At 41.5% G+C, this 11,615-nt stretch overlaps 2 protein-coding genes across 3 annotated transcripts; one reads left to right on the forward strand and one right to left on the reverse strand.

The window, feature by feature from the left end:
- Nucleotides 1-8,445, forward strand: eva1c (eva-1 homolog C (C. elegans)). Of its 2 annotated transcripts, none has more exons than XM_056397597.1 (8): nucleotides 1-499; nucleotides 3,447-3,646; nucleotides 3,926-4,049; nucleotides 4,278-4,430; nucleotides 5,507-5,650; nucleotides 6,234-6,311; nucleotides 6,392-6,496; nucleotides 6,582-8,445. In XM_056397597.1, the coding sequence occupies exons 1-8, from the start codon at nucleotides 391-393 to the stop codon at nucleotides 6,974-6,976; spliced, it is 1,308 nt and encodes a 435-aa protein (XP_056253572.1). In that variant the 5' UTR covers nucleotides 1-390; the 3' UTR covers nucleotides 6,977-8,445. The 2 variants fall into 2 exon arrangements, with proteins under 2 accessions (XP_056253572.1, XP_056253571.1); XM_056397596.1 differs by lacking the exon at nucleotides 1-499 and adding an exon at nucleotides 565-2,320.
- cfap298 (cilia and flagella associated protein 298) lies at nucleotides 8,315-11,057 on the reverse strand. Its single transcript, XM_056397598.1, has 8 exons — nucleotides 10,941-11,057; nucleotides 10,527-10,695; nucleotides 10,207-10,374; nucleotides 9,790-9,857; nucleotides 9,521-9,679; nucleotides 9,133-9,264; nucleotides 8,914-9,009; nucleotides 8,315-8,817 (listed from the first exon to the last, which is right to left on the reverse strand). Exons 2-8 carry the CDS (start codon nucleotides 10,663-10,665, stop codon nucleotides 8,707-8,709), a joined length of 873 nt encoding a protein of 290 aa, XP_056253573.1. The 5' UTR covers nucleotides 10,666-10,695; nucleotides 10,941-11,057; the 3' UTR covers nucleotides 8,315-8,706.
- Between the last annotated feature and the right edge of the window lie 558 nt (nucleotides 11,058-11,615).

Here is an 11,615-nt window from a genome sequence, read left to right on the forward strand (position 1 = left end):
GTTGACGGATCCATTTTTATGTGAATTTGAGGCAAGCTGTACATGTTACTTTAAAATTCAAAATCCATTTATATTTGATACGTACACGCATCATTTTCTCTCAGATGCACTTGCCTAGGATTAAATGCATTACAGTGGTTCCCTCTGATGATCTGTCCTTCAGTGCAGTTTCTACAGTCGCACAAGTCTGTCAGGAGGAAATGAAAGTCATGACGTGTCTTTCCTTCAGTTGGACCTGTTCTCTTTAACTCCTCTTCCTGTTTGTTACAAAACACCATCAGCACTAATCAAGTGTTTTGTCTTTATTTGCTGGTCGCTGCAGTGAACTCAAGGGTTTGTGTGTCCAGGCGGAAAAAGTTTATCAGCATGTCGTGAGAATGTTTCTCTTTGATGGAGTTTATTTTCCAGATGTTTATTGATCAACTGCTCCAACACGCAGAGAGATGGCGTTCTTTGAATGGCTTCATTGTGTTGGAAATATTTAAAAGTAGAATGAAGGGTGAATATGTTTTTAATTATTTTTAATGGAAATTTAGAAAAATCTTTTCAGAAGGAACAGACATTTTACATTTACATGATGGCACTTTATTTTTTTAATGAGCACTAAGAGTAGTGTTATACATATTAAACTAATATGTCACTCCTACTTTATTATTAAGTGTAAAGATATTTAATTGGTACTGACATCGGCCAGCCTCACGCTGGCATAATCTTTTTTTTGATAATCCAATGGGTTATTTCTGTAGGTTTACATAAGACTGTTAATATCCCCTGCTTAGACATCTAAATACTGTACTTAAGAGCTTTTCTTACCAAAACTCAAAACATGGCTCTAATCATGTGCATTTAAAGTGTAATTTTTACCTTCCTGTTTGACCTACATGGCTGAATCTCGTCTCAAAAAACAAAGTCCAGGAAATTTTTTTTTTTTTAGTTTGACAACAAAATTCCACGGGCTTTGGAGGGATAACCGCACATGAAAGGGGTTTTTGGAGCCACTCCCTGTACGCCTAAAGCTAAAGTAGGAATGGAAGCAACATGGGAGGAAGGGGTGCCTGTTGTCCAGTTTGTATGCAAAATATCACCTCTCAGTTCCTCCCCCCTGCCAGTCTCCCCCAAGTGTGGAGACCCCAACGTCTCCGTCAGCTTGACTGTTGTAGGTCTGACATGGAGATTGACCGGTTACCATGGAGTGGGTCATGGATGTGGGCCGGGGAGCAAATTTTACCCAGTAGGCCCCCTGCTTAATTCAAACACACCATGGGTTAGGACATCAACAGTTTCTGAAAAGAAACAGATTCAAAATATAATTTGCTTGAAAGTTGATCTTTGTAGATTAAAAAACACACAGATTTACCACTGATGTCAACTTGGCAGTGTGCTGTGCCAGTATTTTTATTCCTCTGCCAGATGCATATTAAGTATCACTGCCACTTCCTGCTACATGGGCTCTATCTTTATTATCCTTTATTAATTAAGGTATTACACAATTTGACAAATAATCAACACAAATAAATACAGCTAAACTAAAAACCTTTTGAGCTTTATATAATAAATGACATTAAAATGCAGGGAAAGGGAAAACAAATCCTCTTTGAACTCGGATTAATTATGACATTTAAAAATCAGAAGAAAATGAAAGTAAGGAATGAACAGAATGAAAGCATTTTACCATAATCCAAAAAGTAAACATGTGGCTCATGGGTAGGTGGGTGGGGGCTGCCAGTGCGTCATACCAGTGAGTGTGAGTGTGTCGCCCCTCTTCGCTTTAAAATAGTTTTATCCGCCACGCCCACTCTATAATTCCCACTCAGCTGTTACTGTAAGACACGTTCAGTTTCCACATGCGTCCATTCACAAATCTGCGGCGTTGAACTGTAGGAAAAGTCGGATTGGGAGTATCATCATCATTATCATCACCACCACCATCATCCTCATCGTCACCACGCGTCGGTTTAATCACCTCGTCTGTCAGTTTTGAACAACTTGTTGCGCAGCTGCTATTTCTAACCTCCTCTGTGGTCCATCGCTGCGGCGGCCGCTCTGATATTTACCCTGAAGAGAAACACGTGAGGAAACCACGTTTTGTCAGAGATGAGGCTTGACGTCGCGGACCCGTGGGCTCATTTTACTTTATTTCTCATGAAGTCCTGCAGCCTACAGTGAATTTTTGGAGTCTCTTTAATATGATCCCAGGGACAGGGGATGCGAGTCATGAGCTGGACGCGTCCTTGTCACGGACCAGACTGGAGCCACAGCCTCCTCTACCTAACTTTACTCCTGTGGACCAGACGCATGGATGCACTGGCTGACTTCTCAAGTAAGATGATGATGATGTGATGGGGGAGAGGAGGAGGTGGATAAACCTCGTTTCTGGGAGTGTTGTTATTACTAAAAGTGAATCATGTGTCTGCAGATGATGCCTGGTGCAGTGTATGAAGTGGTTCTAGTGTTGTTCACATTGCCAGTGTTCTTAAAATACCACCCATATGTCCCAAAGATCCAATTTGAGATTTGGCATGGAACAGCACACCAGTTTGAGGCGCCATGATATGAAGACACAATGTGAGGAGTAAAATGCATATCTTATTTTGTCTTTGTCATTGTAGTTATCGTCTTGTCATAGACAAAACAATGTTCACACAGGAGTTAGAGAACAGCCAGTCTTACTGTTGTTTTATCTAAAGAATATTTCATCCAAACTGATCATCTATTTCAGTATCTTCGGAAGCTTTCAAGATTCATCCTCTACAGAGCAAATAATGTAAACAGCATGGGATGAAACAGACTTTGAATCAGACGTAACTTAATCACATCTGCATGCCATGCAACAAAGGTGGGTCACATTAGGTTGAATGCCAGTTGGCAGAATTTGCCACCCAGGATAGAGCACTGGCAGTCAGGCAGCACTTTGATGGGCAAGTTTTTTCAAAGCAACATGAGACAACTCAGAGCTCCAAAGAGGCCAAACAATCTGATCCAAAAACCACAGATGCAGCAGATTTAAAAAGAAAAAGAAAAGGAAGAAAAAAAAAGAACAACAATTTAAGAATATGTTTCACTGGGTATCAAGTATCTTCAAAGTTAAAATCCTTTTGCATTATGTTTTTTTTTTTTTAGTTGTTGTGTCTGTTTCTACTCCTGTAAACAATAGCAGGCTTAGTGGGTTTCCCTGGAAGCACACACTCCCATAGAGGGTTCCTTTGGTTATATGATTAAGTGGATTTAAAGGGATACTCCAGTAATTTTGTTTTTTGCACTTCCATAAATTGGGGGAACCAAAGAAGAGAGATTAAAAAAAATTGTTCAGGAAAGTCAAAGCAACAGTGGAAGAAATATCCACATTTTTAGCTCCAAAAAAGGATGGATTCTACATTTCCCATAATGCAAATCAATAGCATCTTTCATAAGATCCTCCCTGGTAACGAGTGCCCTCTGTCTAACAGACTACCTGTCCAGGATCATCACCAGTCACTCCGCTCACGCGTGTGACGGACAGCCTCTGCGTCTCCACTGTCCGCGTCACTCCACCATCTCCATCCAGTCCGCCTTCTACGGGAGCGGCGAGGCGTGGCTGTGCAGATCAGACCGGGACCCTCCACCCAGAGCCCACAACCACAGCTGTTCAGCTTTTACTGCTCTACAGGTGCGATTTATGTGTGAGATATGCAGCACTGTTCACTCTCACTGTGTCACTTTGTGAATAGGTGGGGGTTCACCAGCTCCAGCTGATTTACTGGAGTGGTTTTCTCCCCCATATGCGTTTTACATTTGTAGTGAACACACCACCGTTAGCTGTATGAAGGCACAGCCCACTCTTATCCATTTGTCAGCCTATTATTGTATCGCACTAGTTCACTGTGGTATGTAGCAACACTTCCTGTTTACTGGTAAATGCTTACTGACCCTGGTGTTTGCTTTGCAGAAGCTGCTGTCTGAGTGTCAGAGCCACAGAGATTGCCAGCTACCTGTCAATCACCTGCTGTTTGGGAAGGACCCCTGTCCCGGCAGTACCAAATACCTCCATGTGGACTACAAGTGTAAACCCAGTGAGTTTAGCAGCTCAGTTCTCACGTGTTCCTCCCTGTTGATCACACCCATTTCTATTGTCACATCTCCCTCCCAGTCAGTTTGTTTCTGCATCACTTTCTTTCACACATTTACCAGTGGATGAGCGTGCAATAGATACACAGATATACACAAAAATCACACCTCAGTTTCCCGCTGCCACCATCCCCCTTCACCTCCTCATCCTTTTTATTTTTCCCCTCACTCAGCTGAACACAAAAGACATGTGGCGTGTGAGGGAGAGACCATGGTCCTGCGCTGTAAGCCCCCCAGGGTGCTGAACATCTATGCAGCTGTCTATGGCAGAAGTCTGGGAGAGAGTGACACCTGCCCCTCACACCTGACAAGACCACCCCCATTTGGTGAGTCAACGGGATATTCAGTTTTTCTCACATGGTGGCAACTAACAGATGATTCCTGATCAGGGTCCAAATAATAATTCAGTGTTCATTATAGATTAATGAATGAGACTGAGAGAATGATTTCAGGCACAGCCAAAGACCTTTTTCCTCAGCAGATGATTTAACTTGTCATAGTAGGAAAAGCACAGGTGTTACTAATAAAATATAACAATGGCCCTGTTCCTTTCCAGCATCCCAGTGTGACAGCGAGCCAGCACGCACAATACCAGGACCCTGAATCCAAATCATACTAAACAGAAATCTGCCATTATTAATATTATTATTTACAGCTGCAGTTTTCCTGTATCAGAATGTCTTCTCTGTTAGAGGTCTCTGGCAGACGGTGACATGAGTAAAAGCATCAGCTCCAATCTGATCACTGAAATCAGAAATTTGCCTTACAACACAAGGCAGTGGGAATTAAATGGGGAATGCGACTTTAATTAAAGAGAGAGACAAGCAAAAACTACACAGCAGACACTTTTCACTGCATAGGTTTCTACGTGCCGTAGCAGAAAACGCAGAGGTGTAAACTAATAACATCAATAACGGTTGCAGTACGTTTGGGTTGTGCCCCTGCCATCGTTAAATGTTATTGGCTGCACCTGTGCTTTTCCTGCTGCGACAAGTCAAAGTGTCTGCTGTGAAAAATGCTGATATGAATGATGCGAGATAAACCCTGGATTATCATTTGTTACTAATTCTACCAAATTATACAAATTTCACAATGATATGTGCTTTAAAGTAACTTATCAGGTCATCGAATTCTTTAGTGTAGGCAAGAAACATTGGGGGATAACAATATTAAACCAACACGGATGAACTGAGTTAACTATTTGCTTAGCAGGGGAAAAACACATCAGGCGGCTGCCAAAAAAAAGGTGATTTCATTTTAGTTAAACTACAACCAAACCTCTGCAAAACAGTGAATCAGTGCTTCAGCTATTGCAGCTGAGCGTCAGTGTGAGCAATAGACACTCGCTGACAGAAGATGTCTCATTGTTCGCCTCTGAGTTTCTCTTTTTTGCTCCCTACAGAGTGTCTCAACCACGAAGCTGTTCACTCGGTGTCCAGGTCCTGCTACAGCAAACAGAAGTGCGTTGTTGCCGTCAGCAACCAGACCTTTAGGGACCCCTGCTTTCCAGGAACCAGGAAGTACCTCAGTGTGGTTTATTCTTGTGGTAGGACTCTTTGTGCTTCCACATTCACAAAATATAATTACGAGCCTTGTGATGAATTAGAGAGTGGGCTCAGAATAGGAACACGTCATGTCTGCTTTTGGTTTTTTTTCCGTTATTCATTATCTGACAGCTCCAACAGAGAACATTTGTAGTTTCCTACTCCGAATTCTTATCTGCTGATCTCAGCCATCAGCTTTTCTCATCGTATCACACCCAATAACACAGTTAAACAGGGAATAATAAGACTGTGAGCTCAGATTTGACATCCTGGTAAACTTCCTGTGATTGGTACAAATGCCAGTGAGGTCATCCGGCAACATTGTTCATGTATCATAATTTGGAGTTGTGACTGTAGCCGGGTGGTGAAGGGAATTCTTCTGACTGGCTCGGTTGTCTCCATCTATCACAAAACAATGTGTGCTAACCTTGTAGGCCAGATTTCAACACAACTGGGCAGAAACTATTCATTATGGGGTCAAACTTTTTCATAGGTTTGGACGTGGGAAGTGCTGTGCTGATGAATGGTGTCCTGTACATTCACAGCAATAAATACAGACTGTCTCCTCTGTCTTTCTTTCAATAGTACCACAGATTTTACTTAAGGAAGCAGATCCGAACATATTCAGCTCCACCTCATCTCCTACTGTGCACACACAAAAAGGTAACAGTATTGTGTAATCTGTTGTAAGTCAAGGTTTTTATGGCCTTTCCTTCGCATCATAATTCAAACTTTCACAACAGTTTCTCCTGTGGATCTGGAGAAGCCTTTCTCCAAAGGGTCAAGAAGGCCAAACAACTCAGGAGCTATGATGAGCAACTCTCTCCTGACCTATGCCTACATCAAAGGTAAACAGTATCTACATGGGCACATGTACTCATGAATGCACACAGAATGTTTTCTTACATCCCCTCCTCTTCATTTCCCACATAGAGCATCCAGAAATGGCGGCGCTGCTGTTCACCTCCAGCGTGTGTGTCGGTCTTCTGCTCACGCTGCTGGCTGTATCAGTCCGAGTGACCTGCAGTGGGCGCCGGCTCAGAGATCCCAGACTCGCATCCAAGTCTCGTAGCCAGACTGCTAACTGCAAGGAGGAGGACGATGATGATGATAATGATGATGATGATGATGAAGAAGAGGAAGATGATGATGACGCTGAAGGATCAGAAAGCTCTTTAATCTCAGCCGCAGAGAGGAAGGCAACGCACGCCTGGGAGGAAGTGACTTATGTGAGCGAGGCGGCCGAGCGGGCAGAGAGGATTGAGCGCAGAGAGATGATCATACAGGAGATCTGGATGAATGCCTATCTGAATGGCAGCGCATGTTAAATAACCCATGGGTGCTCTTAAGCACCTTCAGGATTTTTTCAGGATACTCCCAGCCTTTGATTATTGATAAAACAAGAAACTTTTTTTATTACATTGCAAAGCAGTTTGTTGTGCATTTTGCCTTTTCTTTTCTTTTTTCTTTTTTTTGTTTTTAAAGGCGCATTTAGTTTGTGAAGAATGTAATGTTTAAGTAAAAGTGCAGTACTCGCCATTTTTAAAGGATCAGCAGGACTTTATACTGAAAAATGGGTGGTTAAATATTGTATTTATTCACATTCACCACTAAATGAAGCTAAAATTTCAGGTGAAATATTGTTTACTGACACAAAAAGGTTGAAATCACTCGTCTTGACACTCAGTCACACAGCTGCCACATTCATTCAAGAATATTACTGTACTGATCCGTCACGGTAACTGTATCAGTGAAACTGATAAATCACTATAAACCAAAGAACATGTCAGGGAACACGATCTGTCATAACAACTCCTGTTTGTCTGAAGGGACCATGAAACACAGTTGCTTTCATCTCCAAACTCCCTCTGGCTTTTTACACCAGAAAGGAAAATCAATGCTTTTATATCACAAACACATTTGTCAAGGATCATGTTTCCTAACTGTGATAAAAATGTTTCATTGATTTGAAAAAACAAAACAAAACTGACAAAAAAGTGACTGACAAAAATAGACACACTACAGTGTTTTCCCTACAGTACAGCTACATTAGCGGTAATTAAAATTGGCAGCTGTTCATTCCAGAAATCCAAGGTATGTGATCCAGTTTCACCTGCCACAACTGATCACTGTCTTTATAAAGAGCCTTCTGAAGTGAATGTACAATTAGTGGAATTGTCTTTTAAATCCGCACATTATGTCCAGATTGTTGTTTTTTTTTTTTTGTAGTGAACGCAGTGTTACTTGAAACCGGCCTCACCTCTCTGAATCACCGCAACAGCTCCCTCAACAGTCCCACAAAGTTTCCACAACCCTCCAAACACTCTCACACTGAGCTCTACAACTTCCTCATCCCTGCTGGGATGAGGACTGGAACGACCCATGTACTATGTGGCAACTTCCTGCCTCAGAACAGCACTGGCTTTCAGAGGTTTAAAGTTTAAAGTGTGTGTCACCACACAGCAGGAGACAAAGAGAGGAAAGGTGTAGCATCCTTGTCTGAACTCCAAGGGATGTAAGACTGTGCTTCAGTTGAAACACTACTACTGAGACTTTGTTGAACATTAGCTCATCATTAATATAAAATGTAAAAACATTGTGTATACACATGCTACAATGGAAGTCATTCTATTTGATTTTTTTTTACACAGTAAATGTGCAGTAAATATTGATTAAACTTAAATTTAATCGTGTTTGTACAGCTTCAGTGAAAATGTAACTTTACAACAGGGTAATAACAATCAGATGGAACACAGGGAGAAGACTAAAGTTAAAATAAACCAGGTTTATAATGATATCAGCCTCCATGTGACATCATTATGTGTCATATTGTGTGTCCAGGTGTCTTCTTCACATTTCAATTTGGTTAAAAATAAACATTAGGTGTTCATCCAGAAACTAAGTCTGAAACTACATCATCTGCTGTATATTAAGTCCTCTGGAAGACCTCAAATAACACCAAAGGTAAACAGATGACAGGATTGTGTTAAGGCACCTTAGTCAGTTGCATATAAAGCTGTTAAGGACCAGGTCAGAGGTATCGGAGTGGTACTGGTCTTCATCTCGGTCCCCATTTGATGTTGGTGAGGCCTTGAAACTGTTTTTTGAGGGCCTGTCTGTCTGACCACTCCGAGTCCAGGTGGCTATCATCATCTGCCTCCTCCAGTTTCTGAAAATGTCACCAGGAGACGGTTAGAAAGGTACAGTGGGTACAAACAGGAACGTGGTTGTTTGTCTTCTACAGTTTTGTTCTGCCTATCCTCACCTTGAGCTCCTCCTGCCTCCTGTAGTAATGCATCATCATCTGTTTCTGCTGCTCCTCGTTGACCATAGGCTCTCTCGCTGGTGCCCCCTGCCCTTTCTGAAGGGAACAGCAACGAGTGGATTACAGTAATTCTCGATACCAACAAAAAACATCATAAAACAACAAATATACAGCCCGTCATAAACCACAAAAATCCTCACTGCTCACATTAGCTCTTACCTTTTGGATTTTTACCACAAGCTTTGTCTTTTCATTTTTGCCAATGTATTCCTGCAGTTTTTTCCCTCTCTGCATCTCTTTGGCAGCCCACCATAGCTGGCACTCGTCCTCTGTGATCACCTGCAGAGATGCCTGAGGTGAGGACACAGGCGGAGAGAGCAGATGCAGAGGAATGAGGGAGAAAGAGAGAGGTGAAGAAAGAAATGATCAAGGAGACAGTTGCATAGCTTCATGAATTTCAATTCCAATTATCTTAAAGACAATGTTAAATGTTAATTGACTGTTGAACCTCTTTAAAAACAATAGCAACTGTAGAAACTTGAAACCTTTGTTGCTGACTGACAATTTTATGTAGCCGTCAACCAATAGCTGCTAGGAAGTTGTTTACCTGTGTTCCTGAAAGATCTTCCCGATCCTCAAACTCCATCCTGATAGGGTCATGAGGAGGCAGCCCCATGGGGTACACAATCATGACAGCCCCCCTTAGCTGATCCAAAGCTTCTTTTACCATGTCCATGGTGACACAAACATTAGCTTGAACTTGTTTCTGAAGGATAGAGAGGGAAAGAGATATGGATTGAATAAAAAAAAAATAATAAAAACTGACCCTAGGAGAACAAAACAATGTAAGATTTAAGTGTTAACTCTCATACTCACTTTGGAGATCAGTGCCTTTGCCTCCTCCATTGTTCTCATCAACACCTCTTTCATTTTATCATTGGGAGCTGGTAGAAGACAAAGAGATGTGTGCTCAGATTACCAAAATCTTTTTTTTCTTTTACCCTGCCTGCATAGAAAAATAAAATTCCTTTTTTCACAAACTATTTTCATACAGATTTAAAGAAATCCACTGTAGAAGTATGTATTACATATAATGTTTAACATTTTAATTCATTGCAGAATTTCTATGTCACAAGAGGGGTTTGATATAAGAGGTGTAAGAAGGGTAAATCTCCACCCAAAGCTACATCCTCATGCAAAGGGCTACCTAAAAGGACAATTTACATTTAGCATGCATTTAGAATATTTATTTTGTGAATCTACGTAGCCTACGACCAAGAGCCTGAGTCTCACCATGTCCATTCCTCCTCCCAATCTCATCTATCTTAAATACTGGCCCTCCACTGGGCACACACTTGTCTTCCCATTCATCTCTCAGCTTCAGCTCCACAATCTGGTCCTCTGTCAGCCCCTGCATGTTGGGTGGCAGTGTGACGCCATGGTCTGCAAGCTCTGGGATCTCTGAGGGTGCAAAAACAAACAAACTGCTCTTATTTACTAAAGCACAGAGACATGTCACAGGTAAAATACTGAAAGTTAGTGCTAAACCTAGACCAACAGGCTTCTCGTGCCTCCACAGTGTTTACAGATTGCACATAGTATGTTAGTTTCACCTGAACATATTCTGTCCACCTTCAGTCTCCCGTTGTAAATGGCTGTAATTTGCTGGATCACCGTTTCCAGAGGCGCGTCCACAGTGGTGCTGAAAAGAAACTGGCTCTCATCTCCACGCTTCACATGCAGCTGCACCATCTTTAAAGCAGCTCACCACCTGTTTACCACCTGAAAGACACGAATAAGGAATTGAAGCTCGCTCCTGAGGAAAAACCCGCAACCACACGACGGTTTGTCTGTGTTACAGCTGCGGCCAAAACAGTGTAACCATAGCAACACTCGTGTGCGGACGCTTCTAGAAAAAACCCAGCAGCTAGCTTTTAGCAATGTAGCTAATATAAGTGCTCACATTTATAGGGTCAGTCTGTTCAAAATTAAATTTGTCTATAGTGACTGAAAATGGTAACACGTACCTGTGCAGTGAAACGACAAGCACAACGGCGCTACACTGTTCAGACTGGGCTCACACTTTGTTTACAACCGGGGACATTACTAGCTTCAGTCAGTTCACCGGTCCAGATACGCTCTACTTCTTGTGATCTTTTTACGGAAGGTTGGATTAATCCGAGCAATATTACTGCCCTCTAACGGTAAATAATGGCAACACAGTGCATTGTGCACATCTTATACTAAACTGTGTGCACTGCTATTGCTTTTTCAAAGATTTATGTTAACTGCACTAAAGAATACTGGTTGGAAAACTAATAACTTAGTGTTAAGTTGACTATAAGACTTTAATACATATTACTTAGTTGTACACACAATAATTTAGTTAGTCACATCATTGTGTTTGTGTTGGAAAACCATAAATATATATATTAACGAGGGGTGTAGTGATATTTGTTGTCAACCTGTCACATAATATAATAATACATTTGAGAAATGTAGAGAAGTTTGAAACATTTGCAAAAAGATGATGGGACAGAAAGAGGCAAAAACATATTTATAAACACACACAAATATCTGATGAATATTTAGGTTGTATATGTGGACTAAAAGAGGAAAATACAGATTCAAAATTTAACAATGATAGATGATTTCACTGGTTTTGGATTAGTGCCTGGGTGCCATTTGGAAATGATATCCAG

The sequence above is a fragment of the Seriola aureovittata genome, chromosome 15, assembly GCF_021018895.1.
Source record: "Seriola aureovittata isolate HTS-2021-v1 ecotype China chromosome 15, ASM2101889v1, whole genome shotgun sequence".
In the NCBI taxonomy this organism is placed as follows: Eukaryota; Metazoa; Chordata; class Actinopteri; order Carangiformes; family Carangidae; genus Seriola; species Seriola aureovittata.

Bases quoted from the DNA above. Each gene is read 5' to 3' on its own strand.
- cfap298 (XM_056397598.1), bottom strand. From the start codon at position 10,665: ATGGTGCAGCTGCATGTGAAGCGTGGAGATGAGAGCCAGTTTCTTTTC. The intron at 10,375-10,526 runs GTGAAACTAACA...TTGCACCCTCAG, and splicing joins GGTGGACAGAATATGTTCAG to AGATCCCAGAGCTTGCAGAC. The intron at 9,858-10,206 runs GTGAGACTCAGG...GTCTTCTACCAG, and splicing joins TGGGAGGAGGAATGGACATG to CTCCCAATGATAAAATGAAA.
- eva1c (XM_056397596.1), top strand. From the start codon at position 2,206: ATGCGAGTCATGAGCTGGACGCGTCCTTGTCACGGACCAGACTGGAGC. The intron at 4,050-4,277 runs GTGAGTTTAGCA...CCCCTCACTCAG, and splicing joins GGACTACAAGTGTAAACCCA to CTGAACACAAAAGACATGTG. The intron at 6,312-6,391 runs GTAACAGTATTG...CTTTCACAACAG, and splicing joins TACTGTGCACACACAAAAAG to TTTCTCCTGTGGATCTGGAG.